Consider the following 19,638-nt stretch of genomic DNA (forward strand, 5'->3'; position numbering starts at 1 on the left):
AGGTGGTGAAACATGTCGCCCAATAAAGACAAACAAGTACACATGTCAATATGTACTCTCCATTCATGAATAACCACAATAAAAAGGAAATAAACTTATAAGAATGAAAAATTTGATGCATTGTTATACACATAGTTCAAAGCTTTGAAAATGCGCACACGAGAATATTTTGCAACTCTCACCTGTTCCTACTCTTACACTAATATTTACGTCCGTAGCGTATTCGAACTGCGTAGATGCGCACACTCAAGAAAACTACATGTGGTTGTGTGCCAGTCAAAAAAGCAAAACGTGTGACAAACTTCCACTAATATTCATGTTAACGTCAACCAGAGGCAATTAGTTGTCGCGAGTGCCCCCCTCAAAAAAAGCAACGGAAATGCATACACGGCGGCATCTTACCTATGCGCACTCTTGTGAGCACTAAACGAGCGAGTAACAAGTGGTAGCTCTTTGAGCGATTAGTAACGAGATAGCCATCAGTTTTGCAAGCCAAAAAAGCAGAAACCGCCCGTGGAATGCAATCCAAACCATTACCCGCCTACACGCACGCCAATGCGCGAGCAGTAGTATATAGACGTGCGGGAGCAAACTAGCTAAAAAAAAAAAAAAAAAAACCATGCAACGAAAATCGAGAGAGGGAGGCGAGCGAAAAAAAGTTCCCTGTATTCCCACATAGTGGTAATACATGATAGAAAAGAAAAAGTTAGGAAATTGGCTCACTTTTTAAACGTACAGAGGACACCATAAAAATACGGCATCGGCCATTTTTGGACTTGTTCGCGGCACCATATATTTACGTCATTGACCCTCAAAGGATTAAGGGCTCAAATCGCCACAGGCACACCCGAAAAAGCTCTGAAGGCCTGCCAGTTGACTTATTAGGCATATCAGTGCTCGTACTGTGACAGAAGATGGCGGGTGCATGCGTGTATAATTAAGGAATACATACTGCGTCCCGAGAAAGTTGCCCCTGCCCACCCTTGTTATGCTTCACAGCGTAACATTACTGTAATGAGGTGAAGCTGACTTTCGGGACTCAGCATCACGCAACGCGCCGTGCTTTCCGAAGTTCAAAGCCAATCGCGATGACTACAAAGGCGGTGTCGGTGCAATTGCTGACAGCGGCGAATTGTTTCTGTGGAAAAGGCGGTACAGAAAGGCGAGAAGATTAATACCGAACCTCGAAGCAGCTATACCTAGCATTGCCGCGGTGGTGGCTACGGCTGCCAGCGGATCTGCGTGCAAGTCTGCCGGTTCGAGGCAGCAAGGTTATCAAAATTGACGCGGTTGTGGCTTTTATTAATGCCGTTTCGGACCTGCGGTCACGGCAAAATGTCTGGAAAATTCGACAGCAAAGAGTTCTTGCGTCTGAAAGTTCAGACGTTCTTATACAGTGACCCTATGGGGTACGTAGTGGTGCTGCGAAGCAGCCCGAATTATCTGGCGTCCGGAAAGTTGCTCGTTGACTGTACTCTGGCAATTCCTCCAGCCGAGGACGCGGCGTCAAAGACAATTCGTCACGATTCCTCTCTGTTACTCATTACAGCATTACCGTGACTTTGGGTTCGCTTTAAATAAAATTACAGCTAAGTTTCTCCGATAGAAGCACAAATTCCTTGAGTTTGAACTTGGTAGTTGCCTAATAATTTGCTATAGCAATCGATTCTTCGCCTTTCACATGAAACTGCGACATCTTGTTTTTCAAGAGAAATGGGTTTAAATGTTGTCCATGCATTAGAACAAAACCAAAATTGCTTTTGCGGTATTCGTAAGGGCCCGCCATTAGGGCTAGTGTCATTGCCATTACAAGATTTCGAAAAAACAAGTTTGTGCGCAGGCTGTAAATGAGGACGTGCAGTAGGGTTCACTTTGTTTTCACTATTAAAGCGCATTCAAAACAAGTTGTTTTACATACTGAACCAGCAGCAGTGAATCCTCATCAAGAGCGTTCAGCGTCCCGGGCTCTTGTGTTGCACAATGAAGGCAAGTGGTTAGTCTAGGCCTCAAGAGCCACCCATATGCGGTCGAGTGACTGAAGAAATGCCGAATGTCGAATGTAATGGATGACACGTGTTGTTGTCCACAGACAGTGACAAAGAGCTACCCAAGAGTGACTACAATGGAAGTTAAGCATAAACAAATTTCCATTCTGTGAAGTTATACTTTGCATGTTTCACCTTTTTCTGATAGCCAGAATCAGTGGCATGCTACATTTTTCTGGTTACAAAAAAAAAAAAGGTGCATGTTGTGGGACTCTCACCGGTAATCTAGGGACAAAGGTATGGGGCATGTTAGAATTAAGTAAGCACTGTCAAATGAAGCAGCACTGTACCTGGACTTTTTTTCCGCCTCTTTGAATTGCACTCACTGGATAACTTAATCAATTCCATTAGGCCATCAAAGTCAAATTAATGTAAGTCGACTGTACAGACTTAACAATCACCATTTTACATCAGTGTGCTTGTAATTAAGCTATTTTGCAGAAGGCTAGAGCTACTACATAAGACACACTTATGTCACATGATTCTAAGGGTGTTTTATTTCAGTTTCGGTACTTTGAGTAAGCTCAGTGGTTAAATATTCACTAGCATACACGACCAAGTTTAAGGCTCTATCATGAGAGGTTACACTGTGGCTGCATATGGCTCACCACTTAGATGATGGCTAAGGGTTTGAGTGGTGAAACCATTTGCTGCTCCCACAGTTGTTTGCACATGTACAGTGTGAGGTTGCCTTACTGCAATAATTGAAAATTGTATCCATCACCCTTCCGAGTTTGATTTTATGAGCTGAGTACTGCTTCATCCTGACATATCAGTGAAGTGGTGGAACAGGTACTGTCAAAGGGGGCTGTCGCTACTCCAAATGCGGCACGCACATTGAGGTAACATGCTGTGAAGAGCCTTTTGCATATTGAGCGAGGACTGCTCCGTAGGTGGATACCTCAGCACAAAATGATTTATAGACTTGACAGTGGTACTTACTTCTCCAATGCCAAGCCAGTCAGCAAGATCTCGTGCATTTGCCAAGGCAGTCGACAGTCCAATTATGCGAACCTTGCGGCTCGTGTAGGAACTGATGTAGTTGGCTCTGGACACAATCACTTCCAGCACTGGTCCTCTGCCCTCACCTGTCACAAGGACCCACATTTTAGTAAGACATTCAAATATGCAATATTAGTGAGAGCATGAAAAAATTGTAAAGTGAAATTAAAAACTAAATTAGCTATTCTGAAAGCCTTGACAAACTTTGAGTCTGATGTATTAAAAGCTCGTCTTATTTAAGAGATTCTTACAAGGCCCCAGAGAGAGAGAGAGAGAGAGAAACGCTTCAGCAACTTCTTTGGTTCTGAACTAATTTTCTCAGACAGTGGCACTCTCCTGCAGTGAAGACTTTGATTTGCTTGCTCTTCAACCACCTCAAACAGCACCCGCAAGAAACATTCTTGGCGCCTCTAATACCAATGCCAAGGGGCGCACTCTATGGTTACATCACAATGGGTGCCTCTTTTCTCCGTTCTCTTCTTGCTGTGCAACACACTTCCAGCAGCAGTCCTTTGCACTCTGCATTTTTCGGGAAACATGGGCTTTTACAATTATGCTGGCTCTTTGTGTGCCGCAGGCCGTATGGGTGCCACCAAGCAACAGATCTGACGTCATCTGTGCTGGCGGGAAGAGGGGTTCCCCTGAGAATTTTCAGCGGTTTCGGCAATGTGCAGTGGTGTAAAGCTTTGTAGACATGACCACTGCGTGATCTACGCCCCATGTTTTTCTATTTGCGATGCCCAAACTGTGCGACGTGACCTTTACGACTTGTTAACATATCCACCCCTTAAAACATGACTTAGGCTGCTGTGGCTGGATGGCTAAGCACTGAAGTGATGAAGTGCACTGCTTCAGTCAATGTGTTGCAGATGCACGTGGGAGCCCTGCTTTAGGTTACTCACACACCCAAAGGCACATTCTCAATTTTTTGTAGAGACAGGTTCCCTTTCGCCAGCAGCCATACTTACGCAGGATCAGGGTCACCCCTGTGTAAGACGGGATCACACAGGAATGGCGGGAAAGAAAAAAACAACACACATCAGACTTGTCAAGATGAAACGTAAGCACCACAAACAAGGTGACGATACTGAGAAACTCCCCTAACTCCAGCCTTGCAGCCTTTTACTGATTGTCTCATTTTGGGACATTTACCAACATACCATACTTGTTTTTCAATTATGATAGTCAAACCTGTACTCTTAATTAAAAAGAAAGTTTTGTCAAAGTGAGGCCTCCATTTTCAACAATCGAAACAATATTGCACGCTCAGACTACCTAATAACAGCCAAAGTTTTCCCTAAGCATTGGGTGCGAGGGCATACTGTGGAACCACCCGCCACCAGTGCCTGAATGACGTCCAAAGTTGGAGCACGTGCCGGAGCGTCTCCTTCAGTGCCGTTGCATGCTTCGCTTTTCATCGAACTGTCACTAAATTTCCTTTGGTTGTAGGGATATTACGCAACAGCCCTTGTTCTTTGTCTTGATATTAAGCTTTCATATGGTCTACGAGAATATATAGTGTTTCTCAACACCGATTTGGGCCAGGTTTGGCTGTACATACATTTGACAAAGTAAAAAAGACGGTTGCTTCTACAAAAACTCAATGGTCATTCAATTCCGGTAGCAAATTTGAATGCACATACATACATGTACGAAAGAACCAGTTCCACACACAAGGCTGACACTGTCAAATACATGAAATGAGATATGCACAAATGATGCAGCGAGTCATGCGCATTCACAGCAACAAATCTCATAAATTGACAACCTTCAGTTGGTTTGAACATGTGAAGGGATCGTGTCATATAAGTTATGAATGTATTGGTACATTTTATTTTATTTCATTCTTTTTCTCATGAACAATGTGCATACATGCCTGCATCGCATCACTTGGATAAGTCAGATTGTTATCTTTGGCCTTCTATGTCCATAAAATGGCTTCATTATCTACGTACTAAAGTACCTCCCTCAGTTAATTCACCAGCAATATTGTTTGTAAATAAACGTCGGTACTGGCTTTCTAAAGTTTTATCACACGTATAATGCACAGGGTTCAGGATCAGCATACGGCTTTATTATAGCCTGCATAAGAAGCGTATTGGGCTGCGTAGCCTTGTCTTTTTCACATGTGTCACAGAGCATGATAACACAGACAATTTCTTGCTGTAATTTTCTGTTTTTAGCTGAGCAGGTGCCCCAGAACAGAAAGAAAAGAAACTCATGAGATTAAAACGTGAGGTTTCGGATCAATTGTTATATATATATATATACAGTCGCCGACCGATTAAGAAAAAAAAAAAAAAAATCCTTTATTTCCACGCACTTATTCGGGCTTGGCAGTAGGCTTGAAATCGTGAATGCGCCGTTGCACGCTGTTCCGTTTATGCGCAGTCAGATAAGCCTGAATCTCGGAGAGGGTCGTACGGTCACTATAGGTGGCTGAAAGCACAGTCACTGCTTGTGCACACTCCGCATGCAACGGCAGTGTAGCACATGGTGCATCATCTTCCGACTCGGAGTCATCGTCCGGCGGTGCAGCAGAAACCTGACGAATGATCTCGCCGTCATCGAGTTCTGCGCATGTCAGCACAGCAGCGTGAGCACCTATGAAACTGCCAAATGAGACGGTGTCCGGAACCACTGCACAGGTCTCGGCATAACACTTTCGGCGTCAGTAGGGTGCACATCGGAAGGCAACAAATCCTAGGCTCCCAGCACCCGCTTGCCGGCATTCCCTAGCACAGTCTGTGCGGGCACTGTCGGTGCCATTAGACACTTGACTCTATGTTTCCGTATGCCACGTTGCATCACCGCAACCTCGACCCAGCACACAAAGCAAACATCACCACGCCGTCACGCCGATACCAGTCGCACAAACGAAAAACATGGCCTACTCGCAGCGTCGTGCATGAAGAAACAAACAAACCAGCTGCTGGATTGTCTTGACATGGCTTACTAAGCTGAGACCGGAACTGCTGTAGCCACGAACCAGGCAGAAACAATGATGATGAGTGGGGATTTCCAGTAGCGCCACTTCGCGGGGTAGAAAGGAGGCTCCGTTCAAAACAAAAATGGCATTCAGCAAGTCAAACCATGGGCCGGTCAGATTTGGTGCATGGTGCTTTCGATCGAGTTGGCTCAAGGAGCGTCCGAAAAATCAGATGAGAGGTTGCAACGTGTCCGAACTTCCGGCAGTCGTTATACATTATGCCTGAGTTATGCCTATATATATATATATATATATATATATATATATATATATATATATATATATATATATATATATATATATATATATATATATATATATATATATATATATATATATATATATATGTGTGTGTTTCTTCTTTACAGTAAAATTTACATAATTCGAACTTATGTTGGTATTATGTAGTAGTCAAGGCCGCCTTTATTTGTGCTGCTGGTGAAAAAAATGAAAAAGCTATCACAAGCGCTTTAGACTGGCCATGACGAATGAAAGCCTTTCTGACCCAGCATAAGAAACCCTATCAGCAGGGACAACATGCTGTAGATGCGGCGGCAAAAGATAGCTGAATGTGATGCCACTAAAGTGAAACGTGCTGAACTTTGCAATAGAACTTTATGCGCACTTTCGCTGAGCCTCAGCTACTTCCCGCTCTTTACAACAGATAGTCGTAGTTGCTTGCCCAGTCTAAGCTTTGTTCAGCTAAGTTCCCTTCGCTTGGTCACCTAAATGTGCTCTAGGCTCTGAGTGGGGACAAAACGCATCGAGGCTCTGCTCGTTGCACGTAGACAGCTAAATACAGAAAAGTGCCTTGACTTGGGGAAAGATGTTTCGCATTAAAAAAACATTGCAGGCGCACAACAGCTCCAGCAAAGCACACAAAGCAGTTTGCAGACTAGTAACTCTACGGCTAATACACGTGCGGTACTTGTTCGCTGATACATGGGAACAGTACAAGCAAAAGAAGGAGATGACACGAGCACTGGTTCTCTAGGGTCTAAGTCGTACGTCACTTCCAGTATGTGGTAATGATGGAGTTTCTTGCAGTTTTGGTATGAAAGACATCTATAATTGAGAGCATTTTCATGTTTTGTGATGCATTCACTTGTATTTCAAATGTAAAATTTTGCACAAAGGCTACTGCATGTCTAAATGTCCTGAAACTGTGCTTTTTATACTGTCAAAACTTTCGTTGCAGTCTGCTTTTATGAGCCGAAAAGACCACCACCGCCACCATCATCATCATCAACATGTTTACGCCCACTGCAGGACAAAGGCCTCTCCCTGCTATCTCCAATTACCCCTGTCCTGCACCAACAGGGTGTCTGCCAAGATGACATTTCCTCATTCCCCGAGTTTTCCCTGACTGCCCTGATTAATTCCCCTGATTGCCTTTGCAAAATTCTCTGAGTGACGCAGAACTATGTTTTATGTCAAGACGGGCTGAAACTACATCGCCGGTGCTGTCACTGTCTAGTAAGCATATGAAAAAAATAATAAAAAACACGACAGAATTCAGTTTGAATACTAAAGAGTAGTGTTTACATTATTCAAAAAGAGAATAGAAAGGAGGGGTTAGTAAAATGCATAGCAAATAAAATGTCTTCGAAAAAAATTGCAAATAGAGTCGAACATCCTAAAATACGAATAAAAAGGAGATGCATACATAAGCAAATATTTTCGAATATGAGCTATTTCTATCAATTGATAGCAAACTCTATGGTATGAGGCCCGAACTTTGTCACAATTGAGATTCTCTCTCAGCAGCTCGTAAGTCAACCTCAACTGTCTTGACATACTCTCAGCTTGCGCATGACGCCTCTGTGTTGTGTTTCCCTGCTTTAGAGTTTATTTTGGTTTGGATGAGGGACACCTGCATCTCGGCATCAGCCAACACTTGGTTTTTTGAGCTCAAGCTCCTTCAAAACAGTGGCAGCATGCTTCCTTTCCCGTTCATTCCTCAATGCGTAGATCCTTTCTGTTGATGTCCTCCTTCCACCACTCGTTCACCCCACAGACCATTTGAACCAGCTTCTTGGTCAGTTGCACAGTCCACGTCCGATTTATTGAACTCCCTAGGGGCCGCGAGAACGTCAGAAAAATCAGCCAGTTGGAAAAAATAAATGCTTGTCATTTACTGCCCTTAAGGGCTTAAACTGCCACAGGCACATTCAAAAAAAGCTCTGAAGGCCTGTCGGAACACGTATTATGCATATCGGTGCTCGTACTGTAACAGGAGGTACCGGATGCACGCGTGTATAATTAGGAATACATACTGTGTCCCGTGGCAATAGCCCTTCACACTCTTATGCTTCATTGCAATACTTTTGTGTATGCTTCACCAAGTAACATTACTGTAAAGATGCGAAGCTGACTTTTGGGAACTGGCATTATGCAACGCCCCGTGCTTTCCGAGCTTCGAAGCCAATCGCGTGGACCACAAAGGCGGAGTCCATGCCATTGCTGACAGCAGCGAATTCTTTCAATAAAAAACACGGCACTTAGCGGCAAGAAGCTTCATAGCGAACATCGAAGCAGCTAGGCCTAGCATTGCTGCAGTGGTGGCTACGGCTGTCAGCAGATCTGCGTGTGAGAGTGCCGGTTCGAGGCAGCGAGGTTATGAAAATGGCGGCGGTTGTGGCTTTATTAAAGCAATTTTGAACCTGCAGTCACAGCAAGACGTCCAAAAAATCAGACGGCAAAGGGTTCTTGCGTCCTAAATTTCTGATGTTCTGGTACATTGACTCTGTGGGGTAAGTGGTGGTGCCGCGAAGGCATCCCAATTGTCGGGCATCCATAAAGTCGGTCGTTGACTGTACATGGGAAACTCTTCCAGCTGACGACCGGGGCATCAAAGACGATTCATTATGATTCCTGTCTGTTACTCGAGCCAGCATTGAACATGACTTTCGACCCTTTCAACAAAATTACCTCTAATTTTTTCTGATAGAGGCACAAATTCCCCGAGTTTTCCCTGAGTTTTTCCTGATTACTTCATATCCCTGAGAAATCCCAGTTTTCCCAGTTTGTAGACACCCTGACCAACCGATTCCAACTACCACCCGCAAATTTCCTAATTTTGTCACACCAACTAGTCTTCTGCCATCCTCTACTGCGCTTCCCTTCTCTTGGTGCCCATTCTGTAACCCTAATGGTGCAACGGTTATCTAATCTGCGCATTACACGACCTACCCAGCGCCATTTTCTTTCTCTTAATGTCTATTAGAATATTGTCTGTACCTGTTTGCTCTCTTATCCAAACCACTCTCCTTCTGTCTCTTAAAAGTTATGCCTAGCATTCTTCGTTCCATCGCTCTTTGCGCAGCCCTTAACTTGTTCTCAAGTTTCTTTGTCAGTCTCCAAGTCTCTGCCCTATATGTCAGCACCGGTAAAATGCACTGATTCTACACTTTCCTTTTCAATGATAACGGTAAGCTCCCAGTAAGGAGCTCACGATGTCTGCCATATGCGATCCAACTCATTTTTTATTCTTCTGTGAATTTCCTTCTCGTGGTCAGGGTTCCCTGTGATTAGTTGACCTAGGTAAACATACTCCTTCACAGACTCTAGAGGCTGGCTTGCGATCTTGAACTCTTGTTCCGTTGCCTGGTTATTTATCATTATCTTTGTCTTCTGCATATTAATCTTCAGCCCCGCTTTTACACTCTCCCCGTTAAGGCCTTCAATCATTTGTTGTTAGTCGTCTGCAGGGTTGCTGAATAGAACAATGTCATCGGCAAACTGAAGGCTGCTGAGGTATTTGCCATCAATCTTTACTCCTAAACCTTCCCAGTTTAATAGCTTGAATACTTCTTCCAAGCACGCAGTGAATAGCATTGGAGAGATTTTGTCTCCTTGTGTCTGACTCCTTTCTTTATAACTATCTGCCTACTTTTCTTGTGTACAATTAAGGTGGCTGTGGAATCTCTGTAGATATTTTTCAAGGTATTTACGTATGCAGTATGTACTCCTTGTTTACGCAGTGCCTCTATGACTGCTGGTATCTCTACTGAATCAAATGCTTTTTCGTAATCTATGAAAGCCATATAGAGAGGCTTATTGTACTCTGTCCATTTCTCGATTACCTGATTAATGACATGGATGTGATCTATTGTAAGGTATCCTTTCCTAAGCCAGCCTGTTCCCTTGGTTGACTAAAGTAAAGTGTTGCCCTTATCCCACTGGAGATTATTTGGGTAAATATTTTATATAATACTGGGAGTAAGCTAATGGGCCTATAATCTTTTCAATTCTTTAATGTCTCCCTTTTTGTGGATTAGTATAATGTTTGCATTCTTCCAGTTTACTGGGACCCTTGCAGTCGATAGACACTTCGTATGAAGAGCTGCCAGTTATCCAAGCATTATGTCTCCTCCATCTTTGATTAACTCGACTGTTATTCTATCCTCTCCTGCCGCTTTTCCCCGTTTCATGCCTTGCAAGGCCCTTCTGACATCATCTCTAGTTATAGGAGGAGTTTCTGTATACTGTTCATTATTGTTTCGAATAGAGTACTCCCGAGTCCTCTGGGTAGTGTACAAGTCAGCACAGAATTCTTCCGCCGCTTTTATTATACCTTCAAGATTGCTGATGATATTACCCTGGTTATTTTTCAGTGCATACATCTTGGTTTGTCTTATGGCAAGTTTCCTTCTAACTGATTTCAGGCTGCGTCCATTTTCTACGGCTTCTTCAGTCTTTCTCACGTTATGATGTTTAATATCACTTATTTTACCTTTGTTGATCAGTTTTGCCAGTTCCGCGTATTCTATTTTATCTCTTGAGTTGGACACTTTCATTCTGACGCGAAATTTCAAACTTGAAATGTTTGTGTTGTTCAATTCTAGTGCATATATAGGTATCTCTGAGAGAGTATTAATGGCGAACGTTACCTTGATCATATTTTAATATAGTTTTAAAGTCAGCAGGAGCAGTTGATCTGAGCTGGCAGCACCTTGCTACGTTGTCATCAATATAGTAGGTTTAGAGGCTCCTCGGGCACTCTTTGACATTTTGTTGGCTCCAAAAATGTCTTCGATGCCATAGATCAGGATGCTGGTGCGAAGCACGACTCTGACGAGCATGTGACCATGACGACGCCCCACGATGTCGTTGGCCATGCCTGCCGTTAGCTCCTGCTGGGCTGGATGGTCAAGACACCCTTGGACGTCTTGCATCCGGACCTCCAATCCACAGCTCTCCTGAAGCAGCTGAAACAGAAGCTGGCTGCTGACTGGAGGTGTTGTTCCAGGCCTTTGCCGGAGTCGGGGGCTCCTGTCTTCAACAGGAACTTCTGTCCTGGCCCACCCTAGTTCGTCGGAGAAGTTGTATCTCCTGCCAGCGCCTCATCGCTGCTCATCGGCATGCCAGAGGGAACCACATGGCACCGGTATGCCGACCATGTTAGGCGTCGCCTCGGGAGCTGGCTTGCACCCTCGACTGCCACTTCAGAAGTCCAGCCCGCAGGGGGACCAACGGCAATACCAGTCACTGCCAGCGAAGCACCGCCCACCTCGGAGGAATCAAGTGTTCCCAGATGTGTGGCGCCCGTTGGGCCATTGTAACGTTCGGCGCCACTCTCAAGGCCGGCCACACCCGACCCGTCAACACCGGTGCCCAGGCGGAGCACTCGACCACGGAGGCCGCTGGACCATTACTCACCTGGATAACAGCCGCCGTCGACCTGGCTGGGACAGCAGCAGAGCCTCGACCAGGCATGAAGTTAAGTTTTTCATATGCTGAGCCTGGATGTATTTTGTTTGTATTAACAAAGAAACAGGGTGATAAGGGGTGTGATGAGCATATGGTGCCCCCTCAGGCATAATCTTTATTGGCCCACCAGGCTATTGCCCACCAGGCTCCATGGCCAACATTGGTCACCGCACCAAATAAACACCAACGAACACAGCTCGACGAGCACAAAGTTCTACACCATTCGCGTTGCGCATACATGCAATCAGATTACACAAGGTTCGGCGACAACAGACAGCAGATAGAAGCATTGATAACTTTTCTTAGATGTTAAAAGCGCTCACCCGTAAAAGATAAACGAGTTCACGTGTCAATATTTTCACGAAGAACGGTTAAATTGCTAATTTTCACTTTTCATTCTTGCTTAGCTGTTGCCTCTGCTCTGTCCCTTAGTAGCTCACATAATTTCTTAACTCCTTGCAAATCTTGTTTCCAGTTGCAAATTATGCACAAGAAGTGCTGTACAACTAGGGGAAAGTCAGATGAGGGAATGGGTGACATATTGCTAATCGGTTTAACATTTCTTGCAGGGTTTGATGATGGACGCTGTTTCGCATTATTTTATTTTCCACCTTATCTAACCCACATCACGGGTATGTTCTGAGGATCTGCCAGCGTCGTGGCAAGCCGTCACTCGAGGAAATAATGAAGCAAAAGGAAAAGTTAAATGCAACTGGCGTTTTCTCCAGCTGCAGCTCGTTCCACAAGTATAGAGACCAGCTGACTACGAACCAAATCACTTTCCTGGTGCCTGGATCAGTCTAAACAAAAGAAGGTTGAACTAACGAAGCAACAGCGATGCCCGTGACAGTTATACAACGATAATTTGCTCTCACTGAAGAGTCCTGCGCATGTGAAGAAACTACTTGCTCGCTTCTAATGGTCCGATTGTGCTCTCAGTTAACAATGGTTTATAATGTACTATGTAATAACACAAACTTGCTAATGTTAACAATACTACAATGTGAACATAGTTTTCTATTAATTGTGATAACGGCTGTTCCTTATTCAAAAACTATATGATATTCAATTCGACTTACTTCTGGCATCATACAATTCGTATTTGATTCGGACTCAAATACAGTCGAACCCGGCTACATCGAACTTGCCAAAAAACGCCTATCAGTTCGATATAGAGCATAATTCGATATAAGCCTGCTAAATAATTGGATGTCATAAAAGCACATACCATTTATAAAATCACTTTATTGATGAAACTAGCTTAGTTTCGCACGAAATAGTCCTGCATTTTCTTCTGCTTAGGCAATTTCGCTGCGTGCGAGGCACGCACTTTTCCACTTTGTTTAAGGAGTCGGAGCAGCTGAGGCCGCAACATTCCGCATTCGCGCAGAAGCACCGGACTAGTGCGGGCGCACCAATCACTTCGGAGGATGTGGGCCAAAGACGGTCGTTGCTTTCCTCGTTGCGCCCATTTTCACTTGTGCTCGGCGCGATGTCAGCAATGTAGTCTTCGTTTCCGGGCTCTCCCGTGGTCGCGACACCATCATTTGCGCTCACAAACTCGTCCACCGTTGATTCGTCAACAGCTTCCGGAAATTCTGACAGCTCGCTCCAAACTTCGGCAACAACGGCAACGGCTTCGTCGCATTAATCAGAATTTAGTCATCACCGAGCACGCGGAAGTCGGTATGGCTGAAGCTATTTTGGATGAACCACTCGTATACGGCCGTGCGTACGCGTCGGGCGCCACGGGCGTAACTACGGGCACCGGGTCACGAGTTAGGCCGCTTTAGCCCTAATTTCCCCCTTCAAGATCGTGCCGAGAGTGCACCTCGGAATCTTATACGTTGCGGGGACATCCGACTTGTCACCGCGTTCGACCCGATTTATGATTTCGAGCTTCACGACGAAAGGCGAATTCTGCCGCTTCATCACGGCAACACTGCGGGAGAAGGCCCACACAATGAATCAGATAAGCAGCGAGACAACTCGCACTTTCGCTGCTTTCGCCATCTTGCACGACGAGGGCACAAGAGCCTCTGATTGGCTGTCTGAGCAAGCGCTGCGGGTGGGCGGGCCAGGATCATTTTTTGTAGGGGGGTGTCGGCTGCTCCGAGATAGCGCGGTCACGTAGGGAGAGCGGTTGGATGGAGCCGCGCCGCCGGGTTTTCCCGTCACTGCGAGGGAAAGCCAACTTCCGGGGCACTTCCGCCGCTTGACGTTCGATATATCGGGAGTCGCTACTAGTTTTGTTCGATGTAAGCGTAATTTTTGCTATATATACTCATTGTAATTATACCGTGTCCAGAAATTGTTCGATATATGGAATAATTCGATGTAAACGGGTTCGATATAGTCGGGTTCGACTGTATTGCATTTGCACACCCCTAGATACGAGAGATGGTGAACATTTGATTTTTTTTTTTGTCCCGTGAAGCTTCTTTCCGTGAACAGCATGCCACGATCACAGGTGTGCATACTACTTGCATCGTATTCGCACAGGTTATAGATGCTCATTCTTACTTGTGGTGCCTTTTCACATGGCTCAGGTTTATGGGGTGATAGGTCCTTTTTCTGCTGTTGGTAAAGGCATTGCTGCTAGGCAGCGTTCGCTCCATCTCTTCGTCGTATGTTTGGGTGGCGAGCTCGAAACCAATGTGTTCTAAGAAGGCTGTCAATGTTAACAAAATTCACAGGTTGAATAATGGACAGCCGGTCTCTATAACCTAATGCACATTGACTTATTGCTCTCATGATGGACCAATACTGTTTTTCGTGCAAAATTTTTCTCTTGTCATAGGCGGGGTGCATTTTCGTCCACCAGCTGCAGCCCCAGCTACTTCAGCAAAGGGGCAGAAGAGAAGTGCTATCAGCAGAAAAATTTTTTTGAAATCAAAGCCGAAGCAGGCTGGCACAAAATTTTACTCATGTAAGACGTACCCAATATCTTGATTTTATGTGCTGTCGAATATGATGACTGAAAGTGAACCCATCACGTCAGTGGGCAACATGACCGCTGCGAGTAGGTATCCTCAAGCAATCGTTTTCGGAATATGTTCATGTACGCATGATAAGGCATCATGGATGCGTTGGAGGTCATTTGTTGAGCTGTGCAAAGAGTGAGGTTGGCCCACTGTGCATCCTGTACCTAGTTGCGCGAACTCTCACTAAAGTGATCTTATCTCCAAATGCGATCGCTTGAGCATACTGCTTCAGGTCCGACCAACGTAAGTGCAGTAAGCCCTCTTTAGAGCGAAGCCGCATTGCTCGAATTGTCAGCTTATTTGAAATTTCTTCCAGTCCTGACCAAAACACATGTATTTTAAACCAGATTACTTGAAGCATATCGTTAAGCTGCTCCGCTTAAAGTGAACTGTCAAGGGGCACACTAGCACTCATGATGGAGCTACGCACCGGGCGATTGAGCTACCCCTTCTGTCACCAGCTATGATATCATGCCACCTGCGCATCCTTTTCCTCCGTGTTGCCCCTGTGTGCTATTAGCGGTGAGCAGGTGCACTCACAGTGGTGCTCACTGCCTCTCCTTCACGCTCCACCGCTTGCCCTCTCACTTTTTTTTTTTTTTAATCAAGGCGATTCCACTGCGCAGCATGCTGGCTGTCACAATCACCGAATCCACGATCACCATGAAGAGCAACTGTCATGGCGCTGGCACAAGTCAAAACAAAAAACGGTAGAAACAAAAGGCACGGCTGGCAGCGCGTGGACGCTCACGAGTTTGTTTCCACAGCGAAACCAGCTGACCAGCAGACAGGGAGACACAAATAAGCCTCAGACCTCTTCACCTGCCCTCGCTCGCTGGCCCGGGTGGCAAGATAAAACAATGTCGCTGCCTTTAGTTTTATTTAGGGGGCTTATTCGCGCCGAGTGAGCGACCCTCTCAGTTGGCATACCCTTTTCCTTCATGCTGCTCCCACACGCTATCAGCAGCGAACAGTGGTGCCACCACGGCGCCGCGGCACTGTGGAAGTAGTGCAAAGTGGTACAGACAAACGAAATCTGTGTCACCTGCCGCATGCTCGGCATGTCCCAATGTTACCGAATATTGGCTTTCTTCCACATATTGCGCAAAGGAGCCAACCGCAATCAAGAAATTCGATATCGATCTGGCTCAATCACGATCAAAATTACACCACGTAACACCCGTATTAGACTTCTGCAGCTTTGTACTACTTCAGCTCTACATTTTTAACATTCGTGGAGTACAGTAGAATATCGGTGATACGATCACGCCTGATACGAACTTAGGATAATATGAATTTTCTAAAAGTCCACGCCTAAGTCCATTAGCTTACAACATGCTAAATTTCAATGTTGCAAATTGTTTTTCACACTCCGCTGAATGACTTCCACCATTTGAGTGAATGATACCAACAATTCATGTTCTCGACTGTCCGTGCCTCATGCCTTCACTGACTGAATGGTATCTAGTGGCCAGAAAATGTATCTATGATTGCAGTTTGATGATGTACTGAATGGCATAAGATCATGTTCTGAGGGAACGTATCAACCAGCAAAAAAAAGAACTGTATTAGGTCAATTTTTGTGCGCTCGAGTGCAAATGTTGGCACTGGGATATTTTATGCAACGGGATCGTATCAACGAGATTTTACTGTATTTGTTCATTTTGAATACTTAGAAAACTTCAAATACTGAAATGCGAGCCAAAGCAAATATCAAATTGCATGATACTCAATCAAGTATACGGAAATATTGAATATTCACACACGTCAATTTGCATGTACTAAGGAAGTTTTGATGCTTGCAAATGCACAGAGAAAACAATCTCACTGCCATGGACATGTTGTTTTACTTGTGGGTAAGCTCGACTCCCTCACGCCCCCTTATGTTGTTTTCCCCTCATGGCTCTCGCTTCTCCTGTAATCCAGCTTCCCCTCGCATAGCCAAACGCCGCCGGCTGTCGGTGTAAAAGCAGAATAGCATAAGAGATGGCGCGAGTTTTGCGCTGCTAAAGCTACCTAATGCAAGGTTACTCAGGTGCAAAAGGCCTGACTGTTTTCATAAAAAAGCGCTAAAGACGAAGTTGAAGGAACACATACGACAGGTCTGGTGCTACTTCCAACTGGCATTTATTATCAACGGTCATCTATTTATTCTCTGCGCATCAAGTACATCATGCACTCCATTATCATATACACAAAGATTGAAATGAATCCTATCATACACACGATTGTATGGTCAATAAGTTCAAGTGTCTAGATATCTCGACAGAAACGTCACTTCTTTTTTCTTGTCAAATCAGACGTTACAGCTGACGCACTTGTCGCCTTCTTTCCTTATAAAATATGCCTCACCTATTTCTTTTTCTGTTCTTGTGTTTTTTTACTGAGGCAGGTTGTGTCGCCAAACGTGGGCGTGCATGCGCACTTTTTGCAGTGGTCAGCCAAGTGACTACCGTATCCTTTTCTGACATCACTGTTGTGCTGTCTAGCCCCGTCATTGAAGCACCAGCTGGTTTGTCCGATATAAATGCATCCACAATCTAAGGGTATTTGATAGACAACATCTGAAGTGCATTCGGTGTAATAGGTCCGGTGATTAGTGCGATATTGCATGCGTTTCTGGTGCTTCTTATTTTGAAGGTTACACGCTGCTGACAATTTACAAGGCACTGAAAAAACTAGATTGACATTGTGTCGGTTTGCCATATCTTTTAAATTATGTGAAACTTTATGGCGGTATGGGATTACGTGTACAGGTTTTTTGTCGTGATCTTTAGTTGGGCACTTCCTTCCTCGTTTTAATTTTTGAAGCAATGTTTCACAGACTGATGAATTGACAGACACTGGAAATCCAGCAAGTTTCAATCTGTCTACTTGGCTAGACATACTATGCTCAATTTGGTGAACACATGACTTGTGGAAAGCAGACTGAATGCATGTGGTGGATATGCCCCTCTATCAATTTTGAATGTGCGCTATCGAAAAGCAAAACATTTTTCTTTGATCTTAGATTGTATCTCCAGCATACGTGGTCATCTGAGGAAAATAAAATTTTAAGATCTAGAAACTGAATACAGTTGTCAATGGGCAGTTCCAAAGTAAACTTGAGCCCCTGTGAAAATTTGGTGAAAATTTTTAAACAATCTGCTACAGCATCGTCAAGACACCGGACTGATGAATTGTTAAGCACTATTAGATAGTCATCAACATACCTAAATACATGAGTAATTGATCTTCTAGTTAGTTCCCTATTAACGTGGTTGTCAAAGGACGCTAAAAAAAATTATCACATAATATTGGGGCTATCGACGAACCAATACAGATTCCTGTGCATTGAATACAATAACAGCCGTTGTGACTAATGGCAGTCGAATCCAAGTAAAATTCTAACAAGGTTAAAAAATTGTCGCAGTTCATGCATACTAAGTTCTGGAATTTCAGTTCACCCACTTAATCAACAATTTTTTCACGAACCTTGTAAGAGTAGCCTCTTTCTTACTGCCTTGGGGTATACAGAGTGTGTGGACGTCTCGTATGCCGGCCAGCACAATTCTGCGGAACTGTCCGTAGAAAGCCTTCGGAATGTGCCACTGTTTGCGTGATTGTACACGCAAACAATTAGACATTGGTGCCTGGCATGGGGCGAACATATTCGCTCGATATCCTGTTGCAGTGAGTCAAACTTTCTTGATTAGGAATTCAGCTGGCTAGTTTGGTGTATAAAAGCCGCAATAAGTCCTCTTGTGATTGTTTGCACTACTGCATTGTCATTACTTTATCCCAGGAGCATCTTTGAGACCCCCCAACTTTAGGCCGCTTCTAACAGTCACCAGTGTATATATATCACTGTCTTGAAAAGCACACTAGCTGCTCTAAAGCATATGGAATGCTGTCACTTCGATAGCAAGATAGTCCTACCACAGTCCGATTCCGATTGTAATCATGTTGCAAACCCTGCAGTACATATAAATCTGACATGTGTGCCATTGACTGCTCTAGAAGGTATGACGTATGCATGAACAGCCAATGGGCACGGGCTGTGTCACTTGACTGTACAAATGACGACACTGCTTCTCGCAATCGTAGTCATCTTTAAGCAATGCTTTGCTTCGAGGGCACAATTTTTATTTTTTTATTTTTAGGGCACGATACCTCCCCCCCCCCCCCCCCCCGGCCTCTCAAAGTTTGATTGTTCTATTTAATCTTTCCTAGTATTCCTGCTTCTTCACAGTCGCTACTGTGATGTTTAGTACTAAGATGGTCTTAGCTGTGTAAAGTATTGCAATGCTGCTTTTTACATCACACATCATTTGCTTCATGTAAGCACAGAAACTTTGCAGCCTCAGCTGCTCCAGTCCAATGAAAAATGTGTGCCACCTACCCAGCAAATGGATCTCATCGATGATTATGAGGGACACCTGCTTGACGTAGCCCCTTGTGTGCCAGCTCCTGCTGATTCCATCCCACTTTTCCGGTGTAGTAACAATGACGTCGGCACTGGTGATGACACGGAAATCTGGGGTCACATCGCCAGTCAGCTCTGCCACATGCTTCCCCATCTTCTCTTCGAACCGAACCTTCCAGTCTTCAATCCTCTCCCTGACCAATGCCTTCAGAGGAGCGATATACACAATCTGCAAGACAGACACAACTGACCGTTTTCACACTGACCCTGCTTTGTCTTTGCCCTACTTACAGCAGCTGGTCACTCAAGGAAAAAGCGAGTCTACAGTATGACAGGACAGTTGAAAGAAAGGCACAGTCAGACAGCGTTTTGTCTGGATTCTCAATACATATTCCTGTAGACGTTTCAATTGAAGAGCAAGAATATGAGCACATAAGACCCCACACAGAATTGTCATGCAAAAATGTGGAAAAAAGAGTGGCAATGCTCGTTACAGAACTA

The 19,638-nt window shown here is 44.6% G+C and overlaps 1 protein-coding gene across 2 annotated transcripts in view; it reads right to left on the minus strand.

The window, feature by feature from the left end:
* LOC126521606 (activating signal cointegrator 1 complex subunit 3-like) overlaps positions 1-19,638 on the minus strand; it is a 414,950-nt gene that overhangs the window by 162,061 nt on the left and 233,251 nt on the right. For both annotated transcript variants that reach the window (XM_055065750.2, XM_055065751.2), the window contains 2 exons: positions 19,114-19,366; positions 2,988-3,133 (listed from right to left, as the gene is read on the minus strand). In XM_055065750.2, the coding sequence (XP_054921725.1) occupies positions 2,988-3,133; positions 19,114-19,366 (399 nt within the window). The remainder of the gene's footprint in view (positions 1-2,987; positions 3,134-19,113; positions 19,367-19,638) is intronic.

The sequence above is a fragment of the Dermacentor andersoni genome, chromosome 6, assembly GCF_023375885.2.
Source record: "Dermacentor andersoni chromosome 6, qqDerAnde1_hic_scaffold, whole genome shotgun sequence".
In the NCBI taxonomy this organism is placed as follows: Eukaryota; Metazoa; Arthropoda; class Arachnida; order Ixodida; family Ixodidae; genus Dermacentor; species Dermacentor andersoni.